A 27,225-nucleotide genomic window follows, 5' to 3' on the forward strand; every position below is an offset into this window, starting at 1 on the left:
CAGAGTTCTATGCTTTTTTATAATGTCTCCTTCATTCGCAATTAATAAGCATTTATGCATTATATATCACATTATATGTGTGATTGCATTACATGATGAACACTCTGCAAGACACACCGGCTTTAATTTTTACATTTTATGTTTTTTTAATTGGTCACATGGATTACATTGCAGCAGATTACAGTCGTATAAAAATGAAGGCTTATACTGTGCTTCATCTTTTTTACTTTCATCATGTTCTTTTTCTAAACAAAAAGCAGCAAGAAATTCCCAGAAATATGTAATTTCTGTTGCCTTGTACTTTTTTCTTCTTGAAATTTCCTAGTCTGCTATAGCAGAAGATTAGTACCAGAACACCACACTAGGCAGGTGAACCTGGATCAGTCAGGGTGTAATACTATTTTGCATAATCACAGCACAGCTGCTGATTACCTTCCTACATGTAACTGCACATTATGACCTCTGATTAAGTTTATATTCACGGGTTAGCACTTAACCTAAGACTTTATGGCTCCAAAGCATTTGTCAAGAATACTCGCTAAACTACTGCAAAAAAAAAACAAGTCACAGATGCTAAACAGTAAAATGCAAAGTGATACAAACTAAATTGGCAATGTACTTGATCAGTACTTGAAGTACTTTGCCTGGTACTTTGTACTTTACTTGAAGTACACTTTGAATTGGGTACTTTGTACTGTACTTGAAGTACTAATGATGCCAGGTACTTGGTACTTTACTTTAAGTATAATTTTGAGGTACTTTGCCCATCACTGGCAATCAGGCAGTGGCCCGGGGCGTTTCTTGATAGCTCCCTGTGTTCGTTTAATGTACCAGGATTCCAACTGTTTGCGTACGCACGAACAATTTTCTCTTGCAAACATAAGTGGCTTATCTAAATATAGAGTATGCCCTGTATTCTGAGCATGCTTCCATAGTTCGGATTGCTTTTTTGTAGCTGTTTTTATATCTCTATAGTGTTCATTCATTATCGCAAGGTGAAAACACAGACACAGCAAGTAGGCTGCATGGTAATGTGTTTTTTTAATTGGCTGACGGCATGTGAAAGCCATTCCCTATGGCATTGTAATTGCTCTCGCCTTCTGTATGTTGACAAATAATAACAGATTACACAAACTTTTACAAGAATAGGACCTGTACTATGCTGCTGTGGTCACAGGACATTCTGCGAAGAAAATGCGATGATGAAGACCCCCCACTGAGCAGGGACTACTCCCTACCAAATGAATGCGTTCCATCTCATTTTGTCATTGAAACAGGATGTCTATAAAACTGGAATTATCAGGAAATTGCAAGCAACACAACTGGAAAAGTCAAAGAAGTGCCAGATAATCTGGTAAAAAAAAAGAAAAAACAGGATTTATGAGTTTGGGAAATTGGGACAGCTATTACAGCCACTGACGACTGGTGAGCACAGATCGTGCTATGCAATCTCCAATGGAGGGATAATTAAAACGTAAGAGTCGATTCATTGGCCTTGGGGGAAAAAAAACAAAAAGGGGTGGGGGCGCCATATTACTATTAAGCGTCCACAGGTACTAGCTTTCATCAGTGGCTACTGGCAAGTGCTTATTTTATAACAGAATATACTGAAAACTAAAATAAGGTCACATTCAAATCCACCAGTTTTTATTCGCCAGAAGAAAATCACATGCATTGTTGTAGGCAACCTTAATTTATTTTAGTGTGAGGAACTTACACATTCACACCTTGCATGTCTTCACTGTACTATACAAAGGGAGAGGGGACACTATTATACTTCTTGTTAATGAACATCAAAAATGTACCTGTGCAAAAACTAAAACGAAACCTTGTTGAATGAAATGGGAACTTATCAGCTGCAATTTCATAGACACCCTGTGAAACTTATCAGGGGCCGTATGGTCATCAAAATAATCTGCCTCAATTACTTCGTGCCTCTCCTGTCACTAGTCGTCACGCCTTCTTCACATAATGACCGATGGCGGACAAAGGCACAAAGCAATTGAGGTCCATTACGTAGACGAGAATAGGGCCCCAGATGTTGGATTGGGACAGCCACAATCTACTTTCAAGTTCCTGTGCAACTGCCTTATAAACCAGTTGTGAGCCCCTTCTCAGTCCTGGCCCACAGTTTAGGAACCATTTGGAAAGAACATTTCTGGAACATTTTAGGAAGATGTGCTAATGTATACACATAGGGTGTGAACTAAGCCACAGTATGTGTGAATTTCGGGGTTGGGAGAACTCGTCACAAGCCAACTGGTCATAGGTGAACTCGTCAAGTGCTGCAACTCATCACAGTGCATCTCGTACGAGGAACTACCGTCACGCCGGAATAATCGTCACAGTGGACCTGCCACCTGCTCACCACACCGTACTCCCCAACATGTGAAATACGTAAAAGGCTCTCCTGACCTAACCTTGGTCAGTCTGGACGGGTGCATATTCTACATGAACTGACCCACTTTCCAGCGTGTGAAATAGTAAAAGGCTCTTTTGACCTAACCTTGCTCAGTCTCGATGGGTGCATATTCTACATGAACTACGGCGGTCTTCGGAATCCGGGTTCGCGGAAGTGTGGGTCGGGCACTGGACTAATCCCTTTGGTAAAACACAGTGAAACGCATTCCCTTTGGAACGGGGTCAACCTTGCAACCAGTGTTCCGGTGACGAACCGCCCCCTTGACAAGTGTTCCGGTGACAAAAGGACCTTGTACCAGAGGGCCGATGTGACCAATTATCCTGTGACGAGTGGGATTGTGACGAGTGGACCGGTTCCCATGAATTTCTACTGTGCTGAGCATTATTGCTCTGTTGCCCTTATTTACAGATTTGACAATTCTTGCAAAAATGTAAAAAGTGAAATATATTTCATATTTCTTCACATTAAACTGTATCATGTATTAAACATATTGTGCCAAATCAAGTAAGGGCATTTTCAAGAGGACATGGACATAGATTCTCACACTACCAACATGGTGATTCATAAAGGTTGCACACTTTACACCCCTAGCACACCCTAATCGCATGTATTACCTCCCTACACCAAATTTACACTCACCTCTGGTAGGATTTTTGTTGAATGAGTGTACTAACGGTGTAGGTAGGGTGTATATGGCAAAATACACCTCTCTTACACTGACATGGGTGTAAAAAAATTTAGTGTGTGCGCACGCAGAATTCTCCGAGGAGTCACCAAAAGACTTGCACACTGAAGTTGATGACAACATATGTAAGATTAAAGGGCAGTGGAGGATGGTAATGCGTCGAAATATATGTAGACATGCACTATGAAAATTATTGAAACTTATGAAAACTACTCCTAAATACTGATCAAGGGGCAGTGGAGGATGGTAATGCGTCGAAATATATGTAGATATGCACTATGAGAACTATTGAAACTTATGAAAACTATTCCTAAATATTGAGCTGTAATTGTGAGTGAATCCAAAGTGAGTCCACCGTCACAAATTTCTGTGACCAGAGCATCGAGGAATATGCACAGGAAAAACCTGGAGACAAGTCATGTGATGGTCCCCTCGACGAGGTCGCAGTCTTAAAAGAAACGAGCAAAGGCTGAGACGGAATGTAGTGACTTGAAGCTCACGGTCTACTCCTCATGGAAGGTCAACTGCTTGCGTTGGAGCGGGGGGTTGGAAGAACAATCCACAGCACTTTACATGGGCGTGAAAAAACGTTGGCATTCACATAGCCATTGAACGTGTGAAATAGAAATTTAATTGCGAAGAGATGAGAATAAAACTGGTGGAGGTTATTATGTCAACCTGAAGCTCCACGCTCGAGCACTATTTATGTCCCCAAAACAAGTGAACTAAAAGAAAAAAAAACTCATCTATAGAGCGCAAACGAGACTCGACGATGCCTTTTAGAGGCGAACACGCGCCAACATAATTCGTTTGTTAGCTACAGAATACAAGGAACTATACTGTAGTGACGCTCGTGCCTGTTTCATTAAATATTAGCCGAGTCCCACCACAGGAAGTCACAAAATTTTTGGTGCACAGCCGCGAAATCAACGCGATGTAACATGACTACAGCTATCCTAAAGGGCGACCCGCATACGACGTTTTCTCGACGCAAGAACGCCGAACGCTCGGCATTTTTACGTTCAGCTCCATGAACAATAGCGGTCGAGCGGGGACGCCGACATCTGAGGTGAACGGAGTTATTGAGGGCATCACCTCGAAATGCCCAAGTTTGTAGTTAATACAAAGCATCGTGCCTTGAGAAGTAAAATCGTTCGGGCAATGAGCAATGCGGAGCGTTGCCGGCTCTATCGTGCGAGAAAGAAAGCCGAACGGGAAGCCCAGCAAAGAACAGGACTGAAGACGCCATCTGCAGAGGAGGTGGTGTTACATGAGCCCTGACCGGCGATGATGGAATGTCCCAGCGGGCAGATGGTCGTGGCCTCACGTTAGGACAGTGCCGGTAGAACTGGCTGCCAGGCGCAGTAGCGTGAGGCAGCAGAGGAGCGTTGCCGTAGTCTTCCACGGGCCGCCACATCACTCCCCCCCTCAGACGCGGAGCGGTGTATGCGGTTGAGGTCCGCGTCAATACCATGAAGAGGAGAATGAGAACGACTCGTGGATGGTGGACGACTGGACACACAGCTTGTGATTGTGGCTGTTGATGCAGCAGCAGCGGGATGGCGGGAACAAGAGCGCTGCTATCCCGAGGGGTTCCAGTGATGAGATGTGAATGCTGAGTGACCGTTGCTGCGTTGCTTGTTGCTGAGTGGGCGACATTTACCGCGACCGGTACGTAAGCGTGGATGCTGCTTGCCGCCAGAGATGTGCCGGGGAGGACCATCGTGAAGCAGGTGGAGGCCCGAAACTCAGCTTACTGTGGTCCCCTGCGGGTCCCCGGTGGAACAGGTCCCGGTGCGACTTGCCTGCTAGAAGGTGCTTCGTTGCTGGTTTGCCGAAAAATTTAGGATGGTGAGTGGCCGAATTGCGCCGAACATGGTGTTCTTCGTTCGGGTCACCAAATGTAGAGGATGTGGTTTTCCCCTACATGAGTCCTGACCGGCGATGATGGAATGTGTCAGCGGGCAGATGGTCGTGGCCTCGCGTTAGGACGGTGTCGATAAAACTGGCTGCCAGGCGCAGTAGCGCGAGTATAGCGCGAGGCAGCAGAGGCGCGTCGTCGTCGTCTTCCACGGGCCGCCACACATCCACTTCGGAGTCGACGCGTTCACAAAGGAGTGGACGCGTGGTTACCATGCATGTAGAGGTTCGGGCAACGAGCATCGCTGTCCCAATGAGCTGTCCGTTCTGCATCTATAACGACGATGGTTGACAAGCTGCAAACATGTAGGTACTTCGAGAAGACTTTCACCTTATAAACTAGTGTCTGTCGTTTCAGTGTCCTATGCGAGACGTATTCAGGGATAAACCTAGCGTAGTTGCCTGACTACTATCTACCTACCACGAATTTTTCCCCTCCACCATATGGCATTGAAGACATCAAGGTGCATTTCACTCACCTGCCATGGGATTCCTCCCAGCGTAAGTAGGAGCATGCTATCGAAGTAGACGCCGGAAAACTTCCAGTCCATCGAGCCGATGTAATCGTTGTCCGGAAAAGAGAATTCTCCCACATTGGCGTCGAACATGATGAACGGGATGCTTAGCCACTGCGACAGGTGTTAAAATGCGTTACAGTAGCTATCCTTTCGTCAGCAGATGGATTGTGAAGCAACGAAGGATGTGTGTCCATTAACTTACTAGCCCCAAGAAAATGGCTAGCAGCTGGACAACGTCGATGTGGTCAACCGAGTAAAGTCCACCAGTGAGAGTGTAAAGGAAGGCGATGCAGGCAGACACTACAACTGATTTAGTGCGGTCAAAGTCCAGTACAACCTTTACTGTGGCGCCTGCAGACGATACACGCATGAGAGTAAACATATAAACTACCGTTGCTAAAAGCGTACATTACCCAACAAAGTTCATTTGTGGGGCGGACACCAAATGATCGTACATAATTAAAGCACGCAAACACGTTCCATTCGAAACAGTTCAGAACAACAATTTTTGAGAGGGATGCATACTTCAAATGCGTAGAAGAAGCCACGGCACTGAACATTGGAGAAGCGCTTACAGTTACGCACTTACACAGAACTTGCAGATAACGACATATGTATCATCATCACCAGATTACATGAACATCGCGCAATCCAGATATTACTTGACATGTTCGCTTTGCGGCTTTCACTTCCGTACCATCGTACTGTCCGTATTACATACAATAACTGCTGTCCTGACAATCTGCATGTCGCCTGTGTCCCCGTGTTCACTTTGAGGAAGAAGGGAAGCATGATTCACAGAAAAAGGAAAGGGGAACCGTTGGCCCTGGATACTTCCCAAGTAGACAAGAAAAATGGCCGAGGTAACTTCAAAACGCCCTCATGTCGAGTAGTTTCACTGTATAGGGTATCCTATTCGGTAGCTCTAATGTCGAAGTGCCTCTAAGCAAGGATGGACTTCACCCGCCTTACATGGGTGCTTCGTGCGTTTCACAGCGCACTGAGGTGGCCCTCCAGATTTTATTATATATTTTTTAACGCGGGCGGGGGCAACAGCGTGTTCCGCAACAAATAAAATGAGCTCCTTCGAAAGAACAACGAGCGCAGGCGACTTGCGTGCGGGAGACGTCACTCCGCACACTTCAAAAGTCATCCTGTCTTCGAAAGAGCCAATCGGAGAACAAGGGAACGGTTTGTCGGGACGTCGCCTAGCCCCCCAGACAGCGCGGATCATGTGACTCGTGACGTAGGCCACGACGCAGCACAAGCGGGTATAAGCAGCGTGTGAGCTGGGAAGACACTTGAAGGAGAAACGCACGGGGACTTGCAAGCGTCAGCCGCTCGCAACTGCTTTCTTCGACTGCTTTTGTAAAGTGGTATGTCGATAAGCTAGAAAAAAAAAAACACGAACAGCACAGGACGAGCTCAAACTAACAGCTGAGTTTACTCTAAGACAGAAGGTACAGGTATGGTAGGTAGAAAGACTGGTGTGTTTAACAGCCTATTCAATGTATGGGGAGCGCGTGGTCACGGGCGTGGCGCCCGACCACGTGCGTTTGTTTACATGGATATCGCTTGCTATTGCAGCACGCCTACCGGGAGAGTTTCTGTGTTATTAGGGAGTTTTACTCAATCGTTTTTACCCGAACAAAACGACCGACACCACCTATACGAAAGCAAACGAATGAGCGAGGCGAGGCGGCTTTTATTGGGTCGGTATGAATCGTTCCTTTCGAAATAGTGCGGTGGCGCTTTGAACTAGATTTCAGCGCCGGATTTGAGTGGAGCACTGCACAGCATCTAACGGTTTAAGTGGAAAATTCGCAATTACGAGATGAATGTGCCGTATCGCAGCGTTCTTCGCGACCCGCTGTTGGCCGAATGTTTAAGCTGGGACGAGATTGAAGATGTCATTTTGCGATCCCGATTTCGCGAACGGCGGGCGAAACAGACTTCAACATATGGCCGACTGGAGCTGACGGCAATGGATGCAGACGATGTTAGAAAACAGTTTCGTTTCGAGAAAGAGGACATCATGCGACTAGAAGCAGCTCTACACGTGCAGGACGTGAAAGCACAAGGAAGCACTCTAAAAGGGGACGAGGCGCTTTGCATAGCCTTAAGACGGCTTGCCTACCCGAACAGACTTTGCGACCTAGAGAGAATGTTCGGCCGCCACTATTCGACGCTTTCTATTGTCTCCAACGTCGTCATTGAACATATCGCCGAAACGTTCGGGCATCTTTTGAACAACCCGCTATCGCACTCCTGGCTGGAGCTGGAGAACTTTGCACTGGTAAGCATCTCAAATGAGAGTGCATGCACCAGCGCCTATGTGCTGTAAACATGTTTACGAATTTTAAAACGACATTTCCAGGCAATCTACGAAAAGGGTGCTCCTGTAAAGAATTGTTGGGGCTTTATTGACGGTACCGCGAGGCCCATATGTCGTCCATCTTCGAGTCAAAGAATTTACTTTTCGGGACACAAGCGCGTCCATGCCGTTAAGTATCAGAGCGTTATGTGCCCAAACGGCATCATCGCACAGCTCGACGGTCCCTATCCCGGAAGCAGACACGATGCAGGTATGTTTAGAGAGAGAGAGAGAGAACTCTCCTCCAAGATGAATTTTCTCCTTGTGTGCATGTGCAGCAATGATTTGTACGTAGATATGCTCAAGCTGTCACTTACCAGCTATCACTGGCATAGCCAAAGGTGAGTGGTTTCTTGGGTTTGCAAACTGGTACCTAAGGTAGTGCATTTAGGAGAGGGAAACAAGAGGGAAATCATCCTCTCCCATGTAAAGTCCATGCGGAACCCCTCCCAAAATATTTTTTCTGGCTACGCCACTGCCACTGTAGCCCAACTCAGTTTTGTACATTTTGTTAAGACATTTATGTTTATTTAATTTTCAGGAATCTTCCGTGACAGTGGTCTGTATGGGAGGCTGGAACAACTTATGGATGGACGCACATTTGTTCTGTATGGGGACCCTGCCTACCCGCTGCTACCGCTCCTTTTTCGACCATATTCTGGTGCTGCACTGTCTCTTCAACAGGAGGCATTTAACAAACAGATGAGCACTGTTAGGCAGTGTGTGGAATGGGGTTTCGGAAAAATCATTTCGGAATTCGCATTCCTAGATTTCAAGAAAAACCAAAAGCTGCTCTTACAAAATGTAGCATCTATGTACAAGGCAGGAGTAATATTAACAAATTGCCACACATGCTTGTACGGGAGTCAGACATCTGATTACTTTAACCTTCCACCACCGTCCCTAGAGGAATATCTCAGGTAGGTAGGTGGTACATGTCTATACTTTTTTTTTTTTGGCAAACTCCATGAGCAAATTTCAGCAGCTGGAGTTAATTCATTATAAAGCAACAGTTATTTGCATCCCCAACAATGGGGTAGAGTACCACCCTTGGTGATGAAACTCCCCATTCACCATCTCCAAATAAAGTTGTTGTTGTTGTAACATCTTACTGCATAATAAGAGTGCATCAATTCCTTATGTGTGCAGTATATCAGTCTGGATCACAGGCTTGTATTAAACAAGGTAGAGAGCAGTCTACCAGAAAAGTTCAGTTTAACCTGCTGTTAAAGAAGGTGTTTATTCAAGTAAATATCACAGCATGAACATCCCACCGTGTGGTTGTTGCATCTTTTCTGAGGCAGTGTAACATATCACAGTGTACAGTATATATGTCTTAAAGCATAAACATCCAGCTATGTGGCGATCAAATCTTTTTTTCTAGGCCTAATGTATCACAAATATAGAGCACTGTTTACTGTATTGTTATTGCAGTACACTAGCAAAAATGAGCAGTTGAACATGAGACTGGTTTACGTGCGTAAAATCAGAACAATTGCAAGGTCGGAGCTTGCAGAAAAAACAAACAAACAAATCAGATTTAATAACAACATCTATGCGGGGGCAGTGAGCATTTTAACAGCAGTGCTGCCTCCAATAGGACATGTCCTCGCAATGGTAGCACTGCTGTCATAACGTTGACTCCTTTGCCGTAGTTGGTGTTAATTGATGATGTCTCTCCTGTTTTTCCTGTAGACATTAACTCCATTCCATTCCGAGGCTCAGCAAGCCTTCAACTGAACCCCTGGGTGCAATAAGGGGAGAAGTCAAAAAATCAAAAACCGAGAAAAGGGACCTGCTCTCATGGTACGTCCCATTGACACACATGCATTTCCCATTTCTTACCCTCCTGAGGCGGGCAAATAAATTGCAATACAGTCCTAAATTTTCTTTGGCAGGTACATACTGGTATGTAGATGTCATTGTAGGAAAAATAGTAAAAAGGGGATTAGTCGACTTATCCTCTTATTGCATACAGAGGTTCAATTATAGTGCCCAGTCAACATGACCACCTGCTCCAAAGCAACACTGAAGTCAAGTGAAATTAAATACTAAATAAGACAGAAATAGAAAATGCTTCCTTATCAAAGATATACTAGAGCTATATAAAAACTTAATATACAGAGAAAAGGACTAGACAACCACAATGCACTTGTTAGGTGCACCCTTCATATTGCACAGAGTATTGCACATTTCAGTGTGAACTGACCTATTCAATGCATTCATTCGTCAAAAAGAGTTTCAGTAATGCATTTAAAGCTCTCGAGCAAAAAGGAAGAGTAAACATTCTAAATATCACAGACAAGTTAAATTACATACAGTAGAGCCGAACTACAGTGAGTTAGTCGGGACACAAAATATTTACTACGTGAGAATTACTAATTAGAAAGTACTAATTCCTGAGAGAGACAGAGGTTCTACTGTATACACTTGTGTAGAGTACTGTAATCAGAAGGGATTATTAAACTTTGCAATGCTGCATTAAATTTACAAAATGCATTTTCACATCCCTGTAATATGATGAAAGAATTATTTGTCTTAGGTACTTGAGGCTTTCTCTGTTTGTCCTTCTCTGTGTTCCAGCCTCAGAACATCAATTTCCTTCGTGCCCTTGTAATACGCACTATACACTGACAATTACATAGCTGCTCTACACTCTTAAAAATGAACTTCATTGCATAGCACGCTCCTAGCCAACCATCATCCCGAATGACAACGTTCTCGCCCCTGATTTGTTGAAAACGGGAGGCGTACGCCTTTTTTGTGACACTTACGTTGTTCATAATTGTCACAAAAAAGGCGTACGCCTCCGTTTTCAACAAATCAGGGGCGAGAACGTTGTCATTCGGGATGATGGTTGGCTAGGAGCGTGCTATGCGGTGAAGTTTATTTTTAAGAGTGTATGACAGATACTTCTGGTGATAAGATTCTACAGTGGACCTGACCTTTGGAGCAAATGGTTAAGAAGTGTTTCTAAGATATGTGCTTGAGAACGAATCCTCTCCTCTTCTAACTGCATTCTGGAAATCTCAATTTCTCGGAAACGTTCTCTATCAAATGCGTGTCTGTCCTCTTCCAGCCGAAGCCTTCTTTCTTCAAGCTGGATCCTCCTTTCCTCCAGGTTCAGCTGCCTTTCCTTGATTGTGAATTCACGTTCTGCTCTTCTCTCAATGAAGTCCAGGTCCTGGTCCTCCCTTCTCCTTTTTCCTACAAAAGGATCACAAAGATTACTGACCCATTTCATACAGCTTCATAGCTTGTATAATTTGAATACCCCATATGCTATTTATTCTGCATTAGCAATCACCAGCACTATGCATGGGACTTATTGGCCAGATTCATACCAGACACTAAATTGGATAAATAGGTTTAATGGTGTTTAATTGCACAACAAAATTTCTTACTGCGTCGGGTAGCCTGTCCCAGTGAAGTGTCTGGCGCAGTAAGCACGGCATCTTGGGCAGGATGTATGGCGTCTTGGGCAACAGGCTGTGTGTCATGAGTGGCACTGCGCTCTTCTTCATGTGTCACATGCTGTGTGTCGTCTTCGAGCATGTCGTCCATGTGGTCATGTGACTCCCCATCGTACATCCGTGGAAAGCTGCTTGTGCAGTGGAAGCTGCACACCCAAAAACAGAAAAACAAGAGTCATGAGAAAACTGAAGCAAGTGTGCTGGTTACTAGAATACACGGGGAAAAAACCCTGCCACTTAGGGAGACAATGAAAAAGTTGTCTGCGTGAGCCAGTTTTCCATCGTCTCCCTAGTCTAAGGGTTTTTTCATCATGTATGAAAATTATAGTTCCAATCTAGTCTCATATATTTAGTTCTAGGTTTCATTAGGTTCCTTCCCCAAGTACAATGCGGCTCATGCAACATTGCAACATACAAAGAAAAATCACTGTATAAAAAAAAGTGAGCCATGCTTCAACACAGTCGTTGCATACTGCACAGCAACAAATTGGACCTGAAACAGCAAGTTACTACAAGCAAGCGACTCAGCACAACATTACAAAACCACATCAACACTGCCGGTGTCGTCCATTTCTGGCACTGCTACCAATTACATCAGCAACATCCCCAGAAAGTGACCACTAGAGGAATGCAGAGCTTCAGGGGGCAGAATATGGATATATTATATATGTTATATCTGGGAATATGGGTACCCTTATGGGTATATGCATTGACACCCAAGCTGTTTTGAGTCATCTCAAACGTTATGGTGGGCATTGCTAACAACCAGGAAGTGTGTACAACACCTGGGTTGGGGTGAACTTACGGGGGTCAACTTCAGCAAGAGCAGCATCACGTGCGGCACTAGCTACGGCTTTCGGTCTTGGTGCTCGTCGTCGAAAATGGCCAAACTCGGTGGCGATGTCGACCACCTCTTGCAGCAGCTTCGCCTTTTCGTCATACTGTTCCTCCGTGCCTGATCTACGAGTAAAAAAAATCTAAATTAGTACTCTTCCACCTATGACATGTCAACTCATGCTGTGTGGTCTGAGTTAAACAGAAACATGTTCAACAGATCTAGCGTGACGTAATATACACAGTTATGGCTTCAGACATACCCTAAACGCCGTGTAGCTTACACTTTATGACGATTAGGAAATGCCGGCCTGGTGATTTATGACATAAGTACGATAGCTTGCGCGTTAACCGACACCAATAAAACACTTCACGTGTACAAGCATAGATCCTCCGCATGTTCTACCTTGCAAACTGGGAACTGCAACGTTTTTATGTACTTACTTTCTCAAGTTTTCTGTATCTTCCCTTCGAAAGAGCTTCAGCAGGTACTCCGTACGTTCACGCACGGCACGGACGCTGTAACCTTTATCCGTCAGCGAGTTCACAGCGCTCGCCACGTCTTGCCATTTTGAGGGATCACGGTAGGGGTTGCAGCCAACAACTTCCCGCAGAAGGTTTAAATCATCCGCCACAGTGAACCTTTTTTTCTTCTGAGAAGTCGCAGCTGCGCTCGCACTCCCACTGGTCGCCGCCATCTTGTTTATCGATGTCAATCGGTCGTGCTCGCCGAATGCAACGAAACGACTCAGAGCGAGTGGGTCGTTAGAACGAAATCGCACGTCCTACGACTCGCTCACCGATTCGTACAGCGCATGCGCGACGTTTGAGTCGGTCGTTTCGGTCGGAGAAAATGGACGCAGTAAAACTCCCTATTGTGGGGCGCATAGATGCTCTTCTCTGTCTAGTCACGTGCATGGTCATGTGGCCATAAAATGCATGCACGGGCCTACTCGGTGATGGCAAAGAAAACTGCCTTCGTGAATGGCGCGATATCGTCACGAGTCACGAGCTCTCGCGCAGCGGGGCGTGGTCGCTGGTGGTCGCGCTTCGCTGTATGGTGTTCGTTTAATTGATTTCATGTTATCTGGAAAACGGCAGTCGAAATAAAAACTCGTTTTTTTTTAATCATGCAGGACAAAATGTGATGTGGTGGGGTTGTGAACGTGGAAGGTACTGTCTTCAGAAGGTTGTGAGGGTACAGAGAAAGTGGCGTACATGCAGGCTAGCTGGTGAATGAACTCCATAATGTAAAAGGCTGAGTCTGGGCACAACTGAGGCTTTTAAATTATGGAGTTGTTAGGGTACTTCCACACCTACCACTACCAACCTGAGACAGCCGACTGTTCAGTAGCTAGGCGGCCCGAATTTCTTTTCCATTTATTTATGTTTACTTCATGTTTTAGCAGCCCTTGATATCGGTTCCAAGTTAACCACTGTACGTGGGAGTGGGCTATATAGGCCTGGTTGAATTCCCGCAAGCTAACGTTAGAGAAAGTGGGTTCAGTCGTAATTTCATGATAAGGGATCGCGGATCAACACTTAACCAACGTTGGTGAAACTGGCCCTTGGTCACGCAAATCTCCGTCGCTTCGGGCATGGTTGGGCGATACGTTTTACACCGCAATGTATTTTATGCAAAATAAGATACTACGTTCTAGTACACAATAACAAGCAATGGAAGGATGTAGTCAAAGTTGAAGGTAAGAACGACAAAAGACGATATGTATGGCTGCACCCCTCCTTCCGCGAATATTCACCGTGGGTAACCAGTCATCGCGCGGGCTCTAGCGAACAATGTAATGGCATGCAATGGAACGGCGGAGCACTACAACCTTTGCTGGTTTCAATCCACACCCCAGTCCCCACACACCTAAGTTCCTTCGGCGAGGCAAAAGCAAAAAGAACGCCGTTCGGCACGCACCACCATACATGATAAGTTATCAGGAATCGTGGTGCGTGTTGAGCTCCTGTAGCTGTTATCGGTGATCTCTTGTTCCACAGACAGCTGTGTTAGCATGTAAAAAAATCTGTGTTCATATTCAGCAGTGATAAGTAAAGAAGGACGCTGGACTGTCGACAGTTTAACACAAGGAAGGATAAAAGTTTACACTTCTCCGCAACGTCACCTGTCTGTAACAGTTGGAAGAAATCGAACATTCAAAAAGGTACAACAAATATACAGGGTGTTTCACTTAAGGCTACGGTCTCACGGTAGCCATCTTGAATTTACTTACGGACTTGCTACGGCGGGGCGCCACCGTCGCGGTTTCCGTGGATGACCCCGTTAGGGAGAATCGCGCGTGGGACAGCTGTCCCACGCGCGATTCTCCCGACTGGACCCTTTGACCTTGAGTCTCTTCTGTATGCCATCGTACCCGGTGTTTATACGTGTGTAGAAGGGAGGATTGTCTAGCAAAAGTCTTCTGAAACTGTCGTGCAAGACGGCGAGTTGATTTGCGTGCTTTCGTGGTTTGAGTAGCACGGGGGTAGCTGCCGCGCGCGTAGCGTGTGACGAAGACTGTGCAAAATATAATATATTTGAGATATATAAAAATATGTATCTCAAATGCAAAATAGTCAAACAACCGTCATAAAAAATGGACGCAAATACTAAATAATTGCAGTCAGCTGTGAAGAGTCTGTTCACGTGCCGATCGGTAGCAGTTTTATCTCAACACAGCTTACAGAAACATGATTTCTTGAAATGAAGTATGAAATTATCACTTCTGTTGAAACTAGAAGTTCAGCTCACAGTACGCACACAAAATGATAAGAATCAAAGGAATGGCATAACCGAAGTAAAATAGGAAAGTCGACAATTATACGCTATGTAACCTGTCCGTATTCCGCATAGTAGCGGCCGTGGCTAGTAGGTGAAGATAACTTTTTTTATATATATTTGGCTGCGATTCGTGTTATCGCTTTGTGAGATGACGAGAGGTGTGATCTTTCGCCAAGAAATGTGGTCATTTCACTAGTTTATTTCAGTCGTCTCCATCGCATTACGCGGCGCTGATTGCCCACAGTTTGCCGTGAGACGATCGTTGTATTTGCGAGTAAACGGAGGATCCGTCTACAGATTTCAGAGTTCAATCCAAGAAATTGCATTTGCATTGTAAGATAGTTATCGTGCGACAAAAATTCCTCGTAGCAAAATGGATGCGACAGCACTCCTTCCCCTTTCCTACATAATAAACATTTACCGTGGTGCCCCCTCCTTCCATGCTCCGGTTCTTCGTTCAGTTCCCCCACACGTAGAAAACAAAGAAACTAGTTGGAAAGAAAAAGAAACGAGACAAAGACGCGCGTGCTCTGGGGGAACCGGAAAACATGTTCCCGGAAAAAATGTTCCCGGAAGAAATGTCACCTGGAAAATATGTCCCCCGGAAAAAATGTGCCCTCGAGAAACATCCACTTTTGGTACGCGTGGAATTTTTGCGAAATCCCCGGTTGTGATATTGCAGGTCTTGAAGTCCTCCGGCTCAAAATAAATACTAAAATTCCTAACCACTTACTAAGGGTTTTTACTTTGAAAGCTCGACCTACTTTCACTTGCGATTTCTCGTAGGGATTACACTGCAATCAATTTCACGTTCGTTGATACAACGTGACACGGGTTCGAATCCTGTCACCAGGTGTGCTCTATGAGGTTTTCCTTGGGTTTTCCGTCGGACTTTCCTGACGAATGTCGGCTCACTTAGCCCTGAAGTCAACCCAGGAATACGCATACTAGCACGGAACGCATACTAGCCCCCTGTCACCCTCCCTCCTGCTGTCCTCTGTCCACGCCTGTACACCGCGTACAGCAATAGTTGCTTCGCAGCGCTAACACGGAAAAACATTTTCTCTGCTAATTAGCACAAATGTGAAGTGTCACAAAAAGTAGTACGACGTCCAGTTTCAACAAATCAGGAGAGAAGACGTCATTCGGAATGACCAGGTGCATGTCAAGTTCTTTTTTAGAAGTGCGCAGATCGACGTGCACGGTGATGTGTAAAGAGGGAAATAAAATGCGGGGGGGAAAGCAACAAAATTGACAGAAACAATGAAGCAAAAAATAGAAAAGATAAAGGAAGAAGATGTGTTTGGGAGACGGAAGAGAATTAGCTCGTAGCCTTTTCTGTGTTCACATTCATTGCCTACCAGTGACAATTCTTTTGTAGGAGCCTGCTTCTTGCCCCTAACAGCTTTATCTAACACGCAGGATGTCAGTGACACTTGCAGCAACCGAATATGATTCAGCGGCGAGGTGCGCAATTGCTATTATTCAAACGTATTGCGATAATTAGGTTCATTACGATAATTATGTTGATGATACCGATTACAGTTTTATATTCCCTTGAGAACATGGCTGCTTGCGTACCGAAGATAGTGCTGCACGAAATGCTACAGTCGTTCATTGTACCGCTAGATTTGGTCCACAGGCAGACTACACGCAGGCATTGCTCTCTAGTCGCAAACATAGGGTTCTACGATTTTTAGTTCGTTCACAACAACGATTATGAGCCAAGGCCAATATGTTAGGCCGAGGACACGTTGCGAGAATGCGAGAAAGACACAAGGAAGCACACAAGAGACACCTTTCGAATAACAGCCTTATGCATTCCCCCCCGATATTCTTTTACAATTAGACAGGTGGTACAACAACCGAAGGAATGTGAACGGGCGCGCTTTCCCATTATTTGTCTCGGTCATCTGTCCTCCTCTAGCCGTGTGCCATGCTAACCCGATTGCAGCGTCAGTGGTCGGAAATCTCGTGCAAGTTGGTCTATTTCCTGCTCTTGCATAACGTATTCCAAGTGTTAGAAGACTTGTGGGAGAAGAATCTATCCGATAACTTTTCATGAGACCGCAGGACGTTGGAGAAGGTAAAAAAAAAGACAAGAACATATAGTGAGACTAAAGAAGTGTACGGGTCAAATTTCAGGTATGTTAGTACAAGCTGCTTTAGTGGGCAAAACAAAAGACGTAACTCGTATTCCACGCCATTTCACTTCGACAAGGCGGTATCCGTGTCTGAAGTCTCAGAATCCGGCATGATCAAAGTGACATTTTCTAATTTCTGTAGTCGCTAATCGCTATACATGATTTTCATTAGCTGAGGAGCGAATGTGCTACGTTTCTAACCACTAGCGGAAAAGTAATTTCCGCCAAAAAGCTTGGCAGCGGATTCGATGCTGCTACAGCTACTTTGTCGCTATTTCAGTGGGAAAAATGGAAAGAAGTATACCGTATCTCAGGGCGTTCCACTTCGACAAGGCGGAGCCGTGTCTTTAGCCCCACAATTCAACATGACCGGGTGATATGGTGACATTTTTCAATTTCTACGCCAACCTATTCTGTCTAGAATCCTGGTTTCAGGGCTGGTATCGACGATTTTCGTGCTCATTGCTCCTGATTATAGCAACATGTAGTCAAAATGGATACGTGTTCGCCACAACGCGAATACATAATTAGTAATTAGGACGAGTGATATATCACACTATAGTTTAGAAATGAGTAGCGCCGCTTGTAATTGCGCTACTTTTTAGAGGAGTAGCGGGTAGCAGTAGTCCGCTACCTAAATTTGGTACTGGGCGCAGTTATTGCTTTATGTGATGGTAAGAGGTGTGTCCTTTCTCAGAGTCAAGTCGCCGATTTCGCTACTTTAGTTTAGTCTTTTCCACCGCGTTAGTTTGCAGTGAAGTGATTGAAGTGATCGTCTTTCTTGCGAGCGAACAGAGGATCCCTCATGTAAACTTCAGAGTTCAGTTCAAGAAATTGGTTTCCATAAACTGATTTCAAATAAAACAGCATCGCGTGGCCAAGGTTCCTCACAGCAAAATGCCTGCAACACCATGCCGTCCCCTTGTTTACGAAATGAATTTTATCCTGGTTCTTGGAGCACCCGATTCTTGAATTTGAACTTGTTCTTGGCGAGGAACGGCGCACTCGTGAATGACAGGGGGACGGCTCTTTCTCTTTCTTTTCTCTGGAAGGGTGGGGAGGGGTAGAAGGGAGCATGGCACCTTGTAATTGCAAACAAGGAAACGAAGAGAAAGCAAACTGAACCCAACAGAGAAGCGTGTTTGAAAGACAAAAGAAGCGAAGAAGTTAACCCGCAGCTACCTGTCGTGATGAGGTGCCCTGGCTCCATACTCCAAGGGCGAGATTTTGCACGCAGAACGAGGTGTCTGCGGCACTGCTCATGTCGCTTCTCGAATTGGAACGCTGGCGAAATTTGCCTCGAACGGTATCTTTATTTTCGAAAGTAGCATGATGTAGACATGTTTCAGATGGAATTATGCCTCTGTGAAAGCTGCAACGTTTACCTCAGTGGAGCGGACAACGTCACGACCGAGTTTTACGTAACACGTGGAGATCGATTACTCGTTTAGTGAATTTGACTTCAATCAGTCTTCTGCGAGCAAGTAATTTTCCTAGGTAAAATGAATATAATTTTGAGTGATCAGTTACACGACGAAGTGATTACTACGTTTTGCATAGTCTAAAGTTCCGCCAAGAGCCTCTCTCCCGCCATTCCACTGCGAATATATTTGCTTTGAGCGTATTTCTCGCGCTTTGCTGGACTTTCGACGGGCATAACATCGTTTCCTTGGGTTCGTACTTGGACACGGCGTTTTCCTTCTTTTCTGGGTGCTGTCTACACACAACGGAGAATAATGCAACTCCTCAGCACGAAATTCAGCCAAACGGACACGATATAACCGTACGATCAACAAAAATACACGCGGCAGGAACCTGCGTATACGGAATCACGCATGGGGCCAACGCTTCGTAAGTCAGGGAGGTCAGAGAACTGCTACGTGATCACGTGATCAGCACATAGGAACCCGTGCCATCTGTCGGCAACCTCTTGCAACGCGAAGCTGCCGCTGGTTTCAAACGCGTACGGCAGATGGCGATAGTCACCACATTTTCTGCGTTTCTGTGTATTTAGGTGTACGATTTACTTTACGATTTAGGTGTACGCAAATTACTCTTTCATTTGCGATAAAACTTTGGACATCACTCCTGCTGATAATTACCCGCCCGCTGATCATATTTTCAGCCGAGAATAAGTACAGAATAGCCTTTTATGGCAAGTGTAAAAGTAGCGTTCTTTCTTAAATTTGACAGGCAATAATCAATTAATGACGCTTTACGCGAGTAAAAACGTTCTTGACTTTCCTTTGCATACTGTGCAACGTCACTTTGAAAAAAGATTGACGGCGCTATCTCTTTTCGTGTTCGCATCATCCTTGACTGAAAAACACCAAAAATGAAGATATGGTCGTCCATCTCGCTTTATAACGCCACAGCTGATCATCACATAAAAAACCGAGTTCTTGGCTTAGCTTGCCCAAAGAACAAGCTTTCCAACGGTACCAACATAGTTCAGGTAAGTTGCCGAGAAGCCGTGTAACCTTTGACTGAAAATGACACTTTTCGGGTGATGAGTGGGACCTTAGCCTTAAGAGTGAACCATGATTACTAAAAAAAATGTACTTGAGATAAAAAATAGAAACCCTCTGCGTCATACTCGTGAAGGTTTCTACCGCCCAAACAGGTGGTTTCCACCAGTGTACCTCATTAATTTGTCAAATTAGCTTAATTGAACAAAAAATATTCTCAAGGAAAGATAACTTTTTTGGCGCTAATTAGAAAGCCCATGGCCACAACACCCCATTTCAGTGACAATTACAGGATCTTTCACGACCTTTCCACAAGAATTCGACACACGAACTCTGCAAGCGCGTCGGGACAATCGTCTCGGCCCGAAGACACTCCCAGTACGCATGGAAACGGCATGAGAAAACAGAAGAAAAAGGGAGGGCGGGCACAGGATGCAATCACGTATTTAGCCTGCACAAGCTTATCTGTTCGTAGCCATGAGTTACTGGGCGCGTTTTCTTATTCAGCTCTGGCAACTCCGAGTGACTCGAAGTGGGCGAAAAGTAGCCAGGGTAGCGGAAATGAGGTCATAACTCTGCGGCGAAAATTAGCCAGGGTTAACCCTGGTAACAACCCTTCTCGACTCTGCTCCAAAGGAGGGTGAGCTAGGGTTGTGACATCATATAAATGCGCGTGTGGCCTTGTCGTCTGCTACTACACGCTTTTGCTTGGTCATCACCGTGTTTTGAAAGCTTTTCGTCTAGTCAGTTACGAAAATGTTCCTGTGTTATCTCTGTGGCCTAAGGGAAGATTACTAACAAGCTAAAAGGTTGAATCAGAATTGTGAGCACTTTCAAAGCGTGTACAGCGTACCTGGGTCTGCATGAAATAGGGCGTTTTTTTTTTTTTGTCAACTGGAATCGCAAGTATTTTGAAATAACTGTAGGCTAGGTTATACAGCACGTGGTTCTTATTCATATGGCATGGTTATTTTTTAAGGCCGCGATGTTCCCGGTTGCGAAATTCCTGATCTCACAGAAACTCACGGTCTCCAAACATAGATAATGCTGGATTGCTTCTCCGTGTTTAAAAAGCGGATAGTGCTGAGTAACCTCTAAGCTTCACGAGTCTTTGATATCCGTCGAAGTTGTTTTAGTGAATGAAAGCCACATTTTAACAGCGTTATGCTTAGCAGGGCAGACGCGCCGGCACAGCATGTTGGTTAGATTGTTATCAGATTAGCTCAAGCTGGGTGTTTGCATTTTTTTTTTTTTTTCAGGTTAGTCTGAGTTCGCTGTTGGCAATTTCTCTGGCGTGACTGCATTTTCGGCGGCTTATTTTCAATCGGAGGACCACAGTCTGCAGTCTTTACAGACTCCAAATCTGCACTTCAAGCAATTGAAACTTCCGGCATACGAGGCCCATCCGCACCCCTAGTCACCGACGTGTTAATGGCTTACCACACTATCTACGCCGCAGGCCACCGGCTAGTTCTCCAGTGGGTTCCAGCCCATTGTGGTGTCGTGGGGAACGAGCAGGCCGACAGCGCCGCAGAAGCAGCACTCTCGTCTCGGAACCGGACCCGTATTGTTCTGCTCAGAGGAGACCGCCGTTCAATTCTGCGACGTCTAGTGACACCCCTGGCTTCCCGCCAACGGACAACCGACATTCTTCCCCCCTCTATGTTGAACAGAGTTGATCCCATGCTCGCTTTCCGCATGCCACGTAACACATCTCGTCAGGATGCTGCATTAATCCACCGCATGCGCCTCGATGTGGCCTTTACAGCTCAGTGGCGTTACCGCTTGAGACAAATTGATTCTCCCACCTGTTGCCACTGTGGTGCTCTTGAGGATCTGGAGCACATTCTTCTTCATTGCCCTCACTACGAACCTTCCCGAATCACACTCTCCGAGTCTCTTCGTCAGCTGGACTCTCGCCCTTTCTCCCTACAGAAATTGCTTGGTCCCTGGCCCAATCCAGCCCAGCAACGCTCTGCGCTCAAAGCTCTTCTGACATTTCTGGACACCATCGGACTTCGATCGTTATTGTAAAGGGGCTCGTTATTTTATTCCCCCCATCCCACCAAGCACTGGGGTAGAGTATCGCCTGTTGCGATGAAACTCCCCACTCTCCAAGGCCGAAAATAAAGTTGTTGTTGTTGTTGGAGGACCACAAAACATTTATATAATTGTTGCAGAATTGCTACAGTGAATGAAGGTCATATGGTTGCGTGCAGCACATAAAAATTAACTTGTATCGCCGATTTCTTCAACGTAATAAATACAATAATAATAATAATAATAAAAATCCGCCATGTGGGCTTAGGAGGCAAAGGCACTTTGGCGGCACAGTGTGGTGCCGGCGAGAATATCTCGGCAACCCCCCCCCCACCCAAAAAAAAGAAGAAGAAGAAAAAAAAGAACGTGTCCTGACCTAACCTGGGCAAACCTCACCGAGGTGCGTTAACCTAACCTAACTTGACGCTTCCTACATTTCACAGGATGGCAACTTCCAAGTGCGTTAGGCTGAGCAAGGCCGCGGATGTCTTGCTCTAGAAGTGCTTGCGGTTGTGTTATTCAAACGCATATAAAAAGGTTCTAGACCGCACAATTTTATTATTCTTATATTTTTAGTTGCGGTATATGACCCTCTTTCACTCGCATATGCAATATTTAGCTTTGAAACGCTCTCACTAATTTTAAAAACCCAGTGGCCCCGATAACGAACTACACTTTCGAGGAATTCTCGAGGAATGCAGCCTTGACCACCAGGTACACATGCAAGTTTTACTGAGGACTACTTGCCGCAAAGCAAGTAACAAACACCAAAGCAAGTAACAACACCTAAGTGCTAGTAGCACACGATTTCATCCCGAATTCCAGAGAAAACAGAAACATATCGTTCTCCCCATTCCTCTTTCTGAATACACATTACAATTTGGCGCAAATCGAAACTTCAACGTCCGCGATCTTGAGCACAGAATGCCTCCGACCGTTCAAAAATTCCCGGCGAAGGGTGGCTACTCCAGGCTACAGGGTACAGGGTACGTGACGCTACGTCACACCAAACTCGCGAGTTACTCGGGTTGAATAAAAAACGCTCCGTGATAATCACCAAAGTCGGCTGTCCTCCTGGGTGTTTTTTTTATCCCTCCCTTCCATTCCTCCTCCCCATACTTGGCGGGCAATTTGGCCAAACGAGCGCCTTGACGAGCGACGGTTTCGCGGTACCGCGACTTTCGACAGTGCACCAGCCGTTTTAGTTGCCCTCCACCTTGAACTTCCGGGAAGAAATTAAGGTATCACAACTGGGCAGGATTCCGTTCCATTTGTCTTCCTCTACTGCCCCTCTGACTCTGAGAGCTGCGATCTCCTTACTAGGTTGGTATGTGATACGCGGAGCAAGTACGATTGGCATACGAAAGTGAATCTGTAGCTTTTGCAAAGGCCGATTTGCGTGACAGGGTGCTCATACGCTGGCGTGATGATCCAGGCTTACAAGGAATTGGAATCACGGGGTGCGGACATCCGTGCGGGATTCTTGAAGACTCAGCGCTGAGCCACACTGTCTTCACTTGCAACGGAGAAGAACTGAACTCTTTATGAGGCAATGCACTGCAATAGTGCAATAAACCGCATACGTAAGCTAAATCAGCTAAATCTTATTCCTTGGATATTTCGTTCTCGTACTTTTCGGTTATTGGTTCGCATATTTTGCATATTCGCGAAGAAAACAGCGATCACGAATTTCGCGAATATTAGTTCCACGCGAAAATTACTACTTATACAGTAACCGGTTGATAAACACTGTTCGTATGATAAACTTTGGATGGGAATACATACGTGTACCTATATGTGCCAACATGCTAAACTCCACAGCATTCTGAGCTGAGCTTCGGCCAACGTTTGCATGGCATAACACAACTTTGATTAGTCTTTGATCGCCGAAATAAAATTTTCTGAATTTATCTCCGAAATTTGCTAAGCGAATGTAACGTTTTCTTTACGTTTTAACGCTTTTTCCTCCTTGAAGAGGCCGATTATTCTATCCCTCATCTCACCACCACTATACGGGAAAAGTGTCACCCCAGCGATGAAATTCCCCATTCATCCTCTTGAAATAAAGTTATTGTTCTTTTTTTTCCTCAGAAAGTGAAAGCCCGCCGAATGGACTTAGCCTCGTTCCATCGCAAGCTCCGACATGCTATTACAATGGGAAAGGCTCAAAAGAACTATCGGTTCCAGACGCGCAAATTGTTGAAGTAATGCAAGACATAGAAGAAAAATGTGACGCCCCCCCCCCCCCTTTCTTTCTGCACTTTAATATAAGTGTGGCGTTCGAGCCTTCCTGCCACAGCAACATGAAAAATATAATTGAAGTAGACGGTCATCGTTTGTTTCCACAGCTTTTTCCTTTATCACCTATACGGAGAACTCAGCACGATGGACAGTTTGGGCATCTCGGAACTACGGTTTTCGCAATTTTTTCCTGAGTAACCACTGAGTAGGGAATCTATTTTGCGATGAAACACGAGATGCACTGGCCTGTTTCCACACACAAAAAAAAAAAACAAGGAAGAAACAAAGAAGAAAAAAGAAGAAGAAGAGAAGAGGGAGAGGAACTCGGATTGACTTGGCAAATTCCGCAGCTTAATTCAGACAATTAAATTACTCACGACATAAAATTGGTCAGCGTGCTAGCTCGTAGACCACACTAAAAGTTCATCGAAGATAAACACAGTTGGCCCACTCATTATCGGACAACCGATTTCTAAATATATTTTTTACGGGTTAGATGGAACCCCTCGTATTTATGGAGTATACTGCACCTGAACCTGGGTTTACGTTAGTGTCTTGTAGAAAGAGGTGTCACACTTTCAGCCATGTAGTACAATGAGAATACAATGAATTAGGAAACCTATGCCTCAATCTGATAGTAAACCTGCTTGTGGTACGATCTGTGATCTGATAAGCCTGCAGATTGAGATTCAGGTTTGGTAATCCCTTCCACTTCTAAACGGTTGAAAGCGCGACATAATCTGTGTGTCTTTCTTGTTTTCTTCGTCGCTTTTCACAACCTGTGTATCAAGCTGCCCAGTATTTATTGCTGTTATTACGTTAGTAACTCGTTACCACATAAAGTTACAGAAACGCCGGATTCATCGTGTGTGGCGCGTAAACAGACTGTGGCTAATGATACTACTACTAATAATAGTTCTGTGCTGTACGCCGCGAGGCAATCGCGCATACTGCGCCTGAACCCGTACGTGGAAGCATATAGGTACTGCAAAAGTGTATAGAAAAAGAGAGTGTTCCGGACGTGACTTTCTATCGTGACTTTTTTTTTTTGGGGGGGGGGGGGTAGCAGAATTTGTTTGCGCGAATTCAACTTCCCCTTGTTATTTTACCAACCACCAACCAACCAACCAACCAACTTTCTATCTGTAAAAAACCTCTATCACGGAGGCCTATACACGACGTACAACCTCGCACATACAAGATGTTGAGAAGCACCTCAAAACATTCGCGTGATACAAGCTAAATAAGCAGACTTGTTGATTGTTTTGCAAGAGGCTGTGGGTTGTTTTATATATGAGCACCTTGACAACTTCACACACTTTGAATGCCTCTGTATCTACGTTTTCGGAAATGGCTGATAAATACAAATCCTAGCTAGAACGAAAAGAAATTATGTGATTTTCAGAGCATAAAATCACATTTGCAACTAAAAAATATATACATTATATTATATGTGAGTGTATGCTGCACGTTGCTGAATTAGGTTGAGGTGTACAATAAAATGGAAGCGTGCGCCAATAATTCAAAATTCCTGAACTGAAACTTCAGCACACTTCCTGGATGTTCCAAAGATGTGTTCGAAAATTCGCCATGTGGCATTTTCATTCGCATCTATTGAGGCGCTACCTCCCCTAGTAGCACAAAAGGTCGCAAAAACGTCTTTATTTGGTCAAATTAGGATAGAAGACGATCAGGACGTCAACGCGACGTCTAAAAGCCATAATTTATAGTGTATTTATGAGGCGTACCTATTTTCCATTTATAATACGTCTTCGCCATCTCTGTTGAGGAGGTATCCTAAAGGAAGACCTCCTGTAGACATCTTCAGTTCACGTTTACAAGACGTACCAACTTTCCGTTTATAATACGTCTTCGCTCTCTCCGTTCAGGACGTATCTTAAAGGAGGACGATTTGTGTGCACTGAGTAAGTTTACTTTCGGAGGACCTACTGACTGTCTCATACCAAAAACAGTAAGAAACAGAGACTTTGTGTCGATGGTGATTTAATACTCCCAGCAATTTCCCACTTCAGTGTTGTTTGTGTGCGTAATCGAATTAAACTTATACCCAAAACGCACTGATGCCACATCGCGCGCAGTCGTGATCAGGCAGCGATTGTGATCGTTCTCAGGTGCGGACAAAGCGAGTCTCGGCGACAGAGATCAACAACGCAGACACCCCGTTCGCGAACATGATTACACACTTCGAGGACGGTTGGCGCAGGCGCAGTGCCTTCCTTTCACCCTCGCCTTCTTGCTACTCGCACTGCCGGTTCCAGGTTGGCAAGATGGCGGCGATGACAGCGGCCCGCACGAAGAAAACAACATCGACAAACGCCGTTTGAAACAGGTGAAATCGCATTTGTATTAATGTGAATTTCTTTCAAGTAGACATCCTGGACCAGTGTTTTCTTTTAATTTGAAACTTCTGGAAGTATTGTGCAAAGCGTCCACCAGACTGCTGCAAATGAAAACCAAGATCACGAACGTGAAGTGCGGACGGTACGGTGTGCCCAGCAGGATTGCGCCGACCAGGATTGCGGACCGATCCAGATTGTCTGTGACAGTGCGTTTTCGATATTAGACACATCACCCTCCATTTTGACTCAGAGGCGAGCACGACTATCGAGTTTGCGGGAGTTCCTAAGATAAGCAATGTATTCGCCTCGAGATCCAACAGCGTCGCCACCATGCGGCTGCTCCGTGAACTGCCTTTAGTGGGGATGCGCCGCTTGAGTCGGTGCTTTCGCTGTGGCTATCATGCTCGAAAACGTGCTTGGAAGGATCAATGTGGACATTTGAGCTTTTAAAATCGCTTCAAAATGAGTGAAAATGACTTGGTGGAAGACTTTTTTGAACTTCTCTAGTTCTCTGCACCAGCGTGCTTAGCGGGGAAGAAAACTACGGAACGTGGACATATGTTCCAGTATGCGGATTCCACTCGTCCTTTGTTATATTATATTTGTCACTGCGGTTCTCTGTGACAAACAAAATGTAAGCTAAGGTCAATGTTTTAACAGTTTTTTTTAAATAATAAGCATAAAACTATGTCACAGTTATTTATTGGTTAATGGTTAAATGTTAATGGTTTCTGTGCTAGCTGTTCGAAGTTACTTCATAATGCTGAGTTAGGATATTCTGCACGCGCTAAACACAAATTGTATCGAATGCATGAATATATATATATATATATATATTTATTTATTTATGACACGGGTGTTTTTAAATGTGTGAATTTCAAGCTTTAATCTCATTTCATCTGACCGTATGACAGGCTAGACATTTATCTTTCAACTACGTAATCATTGGAACACGCGCATT

The 27,225-nt window shown here is 44.9% G+C and overlaps 1 protein-coding gene across 1 annotated transcript in view; it reads right to left on the reverse strand.

The window, feature by feature from the left end:
• LOC135392403 (high-affinity choline transporter 1-like) overlaps positions 1 to 27,225 on the reverse strand; it is a 254,458-nt gene that overhangs the window by 68,826 nt on the left and 158,407 nt on the right. The window contains exons 4-5 of the mRNA XM_064623118.1: positions 5,748 to 5,896; positions 5,507 to 5,656 (exon numbers count right to left, since the gene is read on the reverse strand). Coding sequence (XP_064479188.1) covers positions 5,507 to 5,656; positions 5,748 to 5,896 — 299 coding nt within the window. The remainder of the gene's footprint in view (positions 1 to 5,506; positions 5,657 to 5,747; positions 5,897 to 27,225) is intronic.

Source organism: Ornithodoros turicata, chromosome 4, assembly GCF_037126465.1.
Source record: "Ornithodoros turicata isolate Travis chromosome 4, ASM3712646v1, whole genome shotgun sequence".
Taxonomy (NCBI): Eukaryota; Metazoa; Arthropoda; class Arachnida; order Ixodida; family Argasidae; genus Ornithodoros; species Ornithodoros turicata.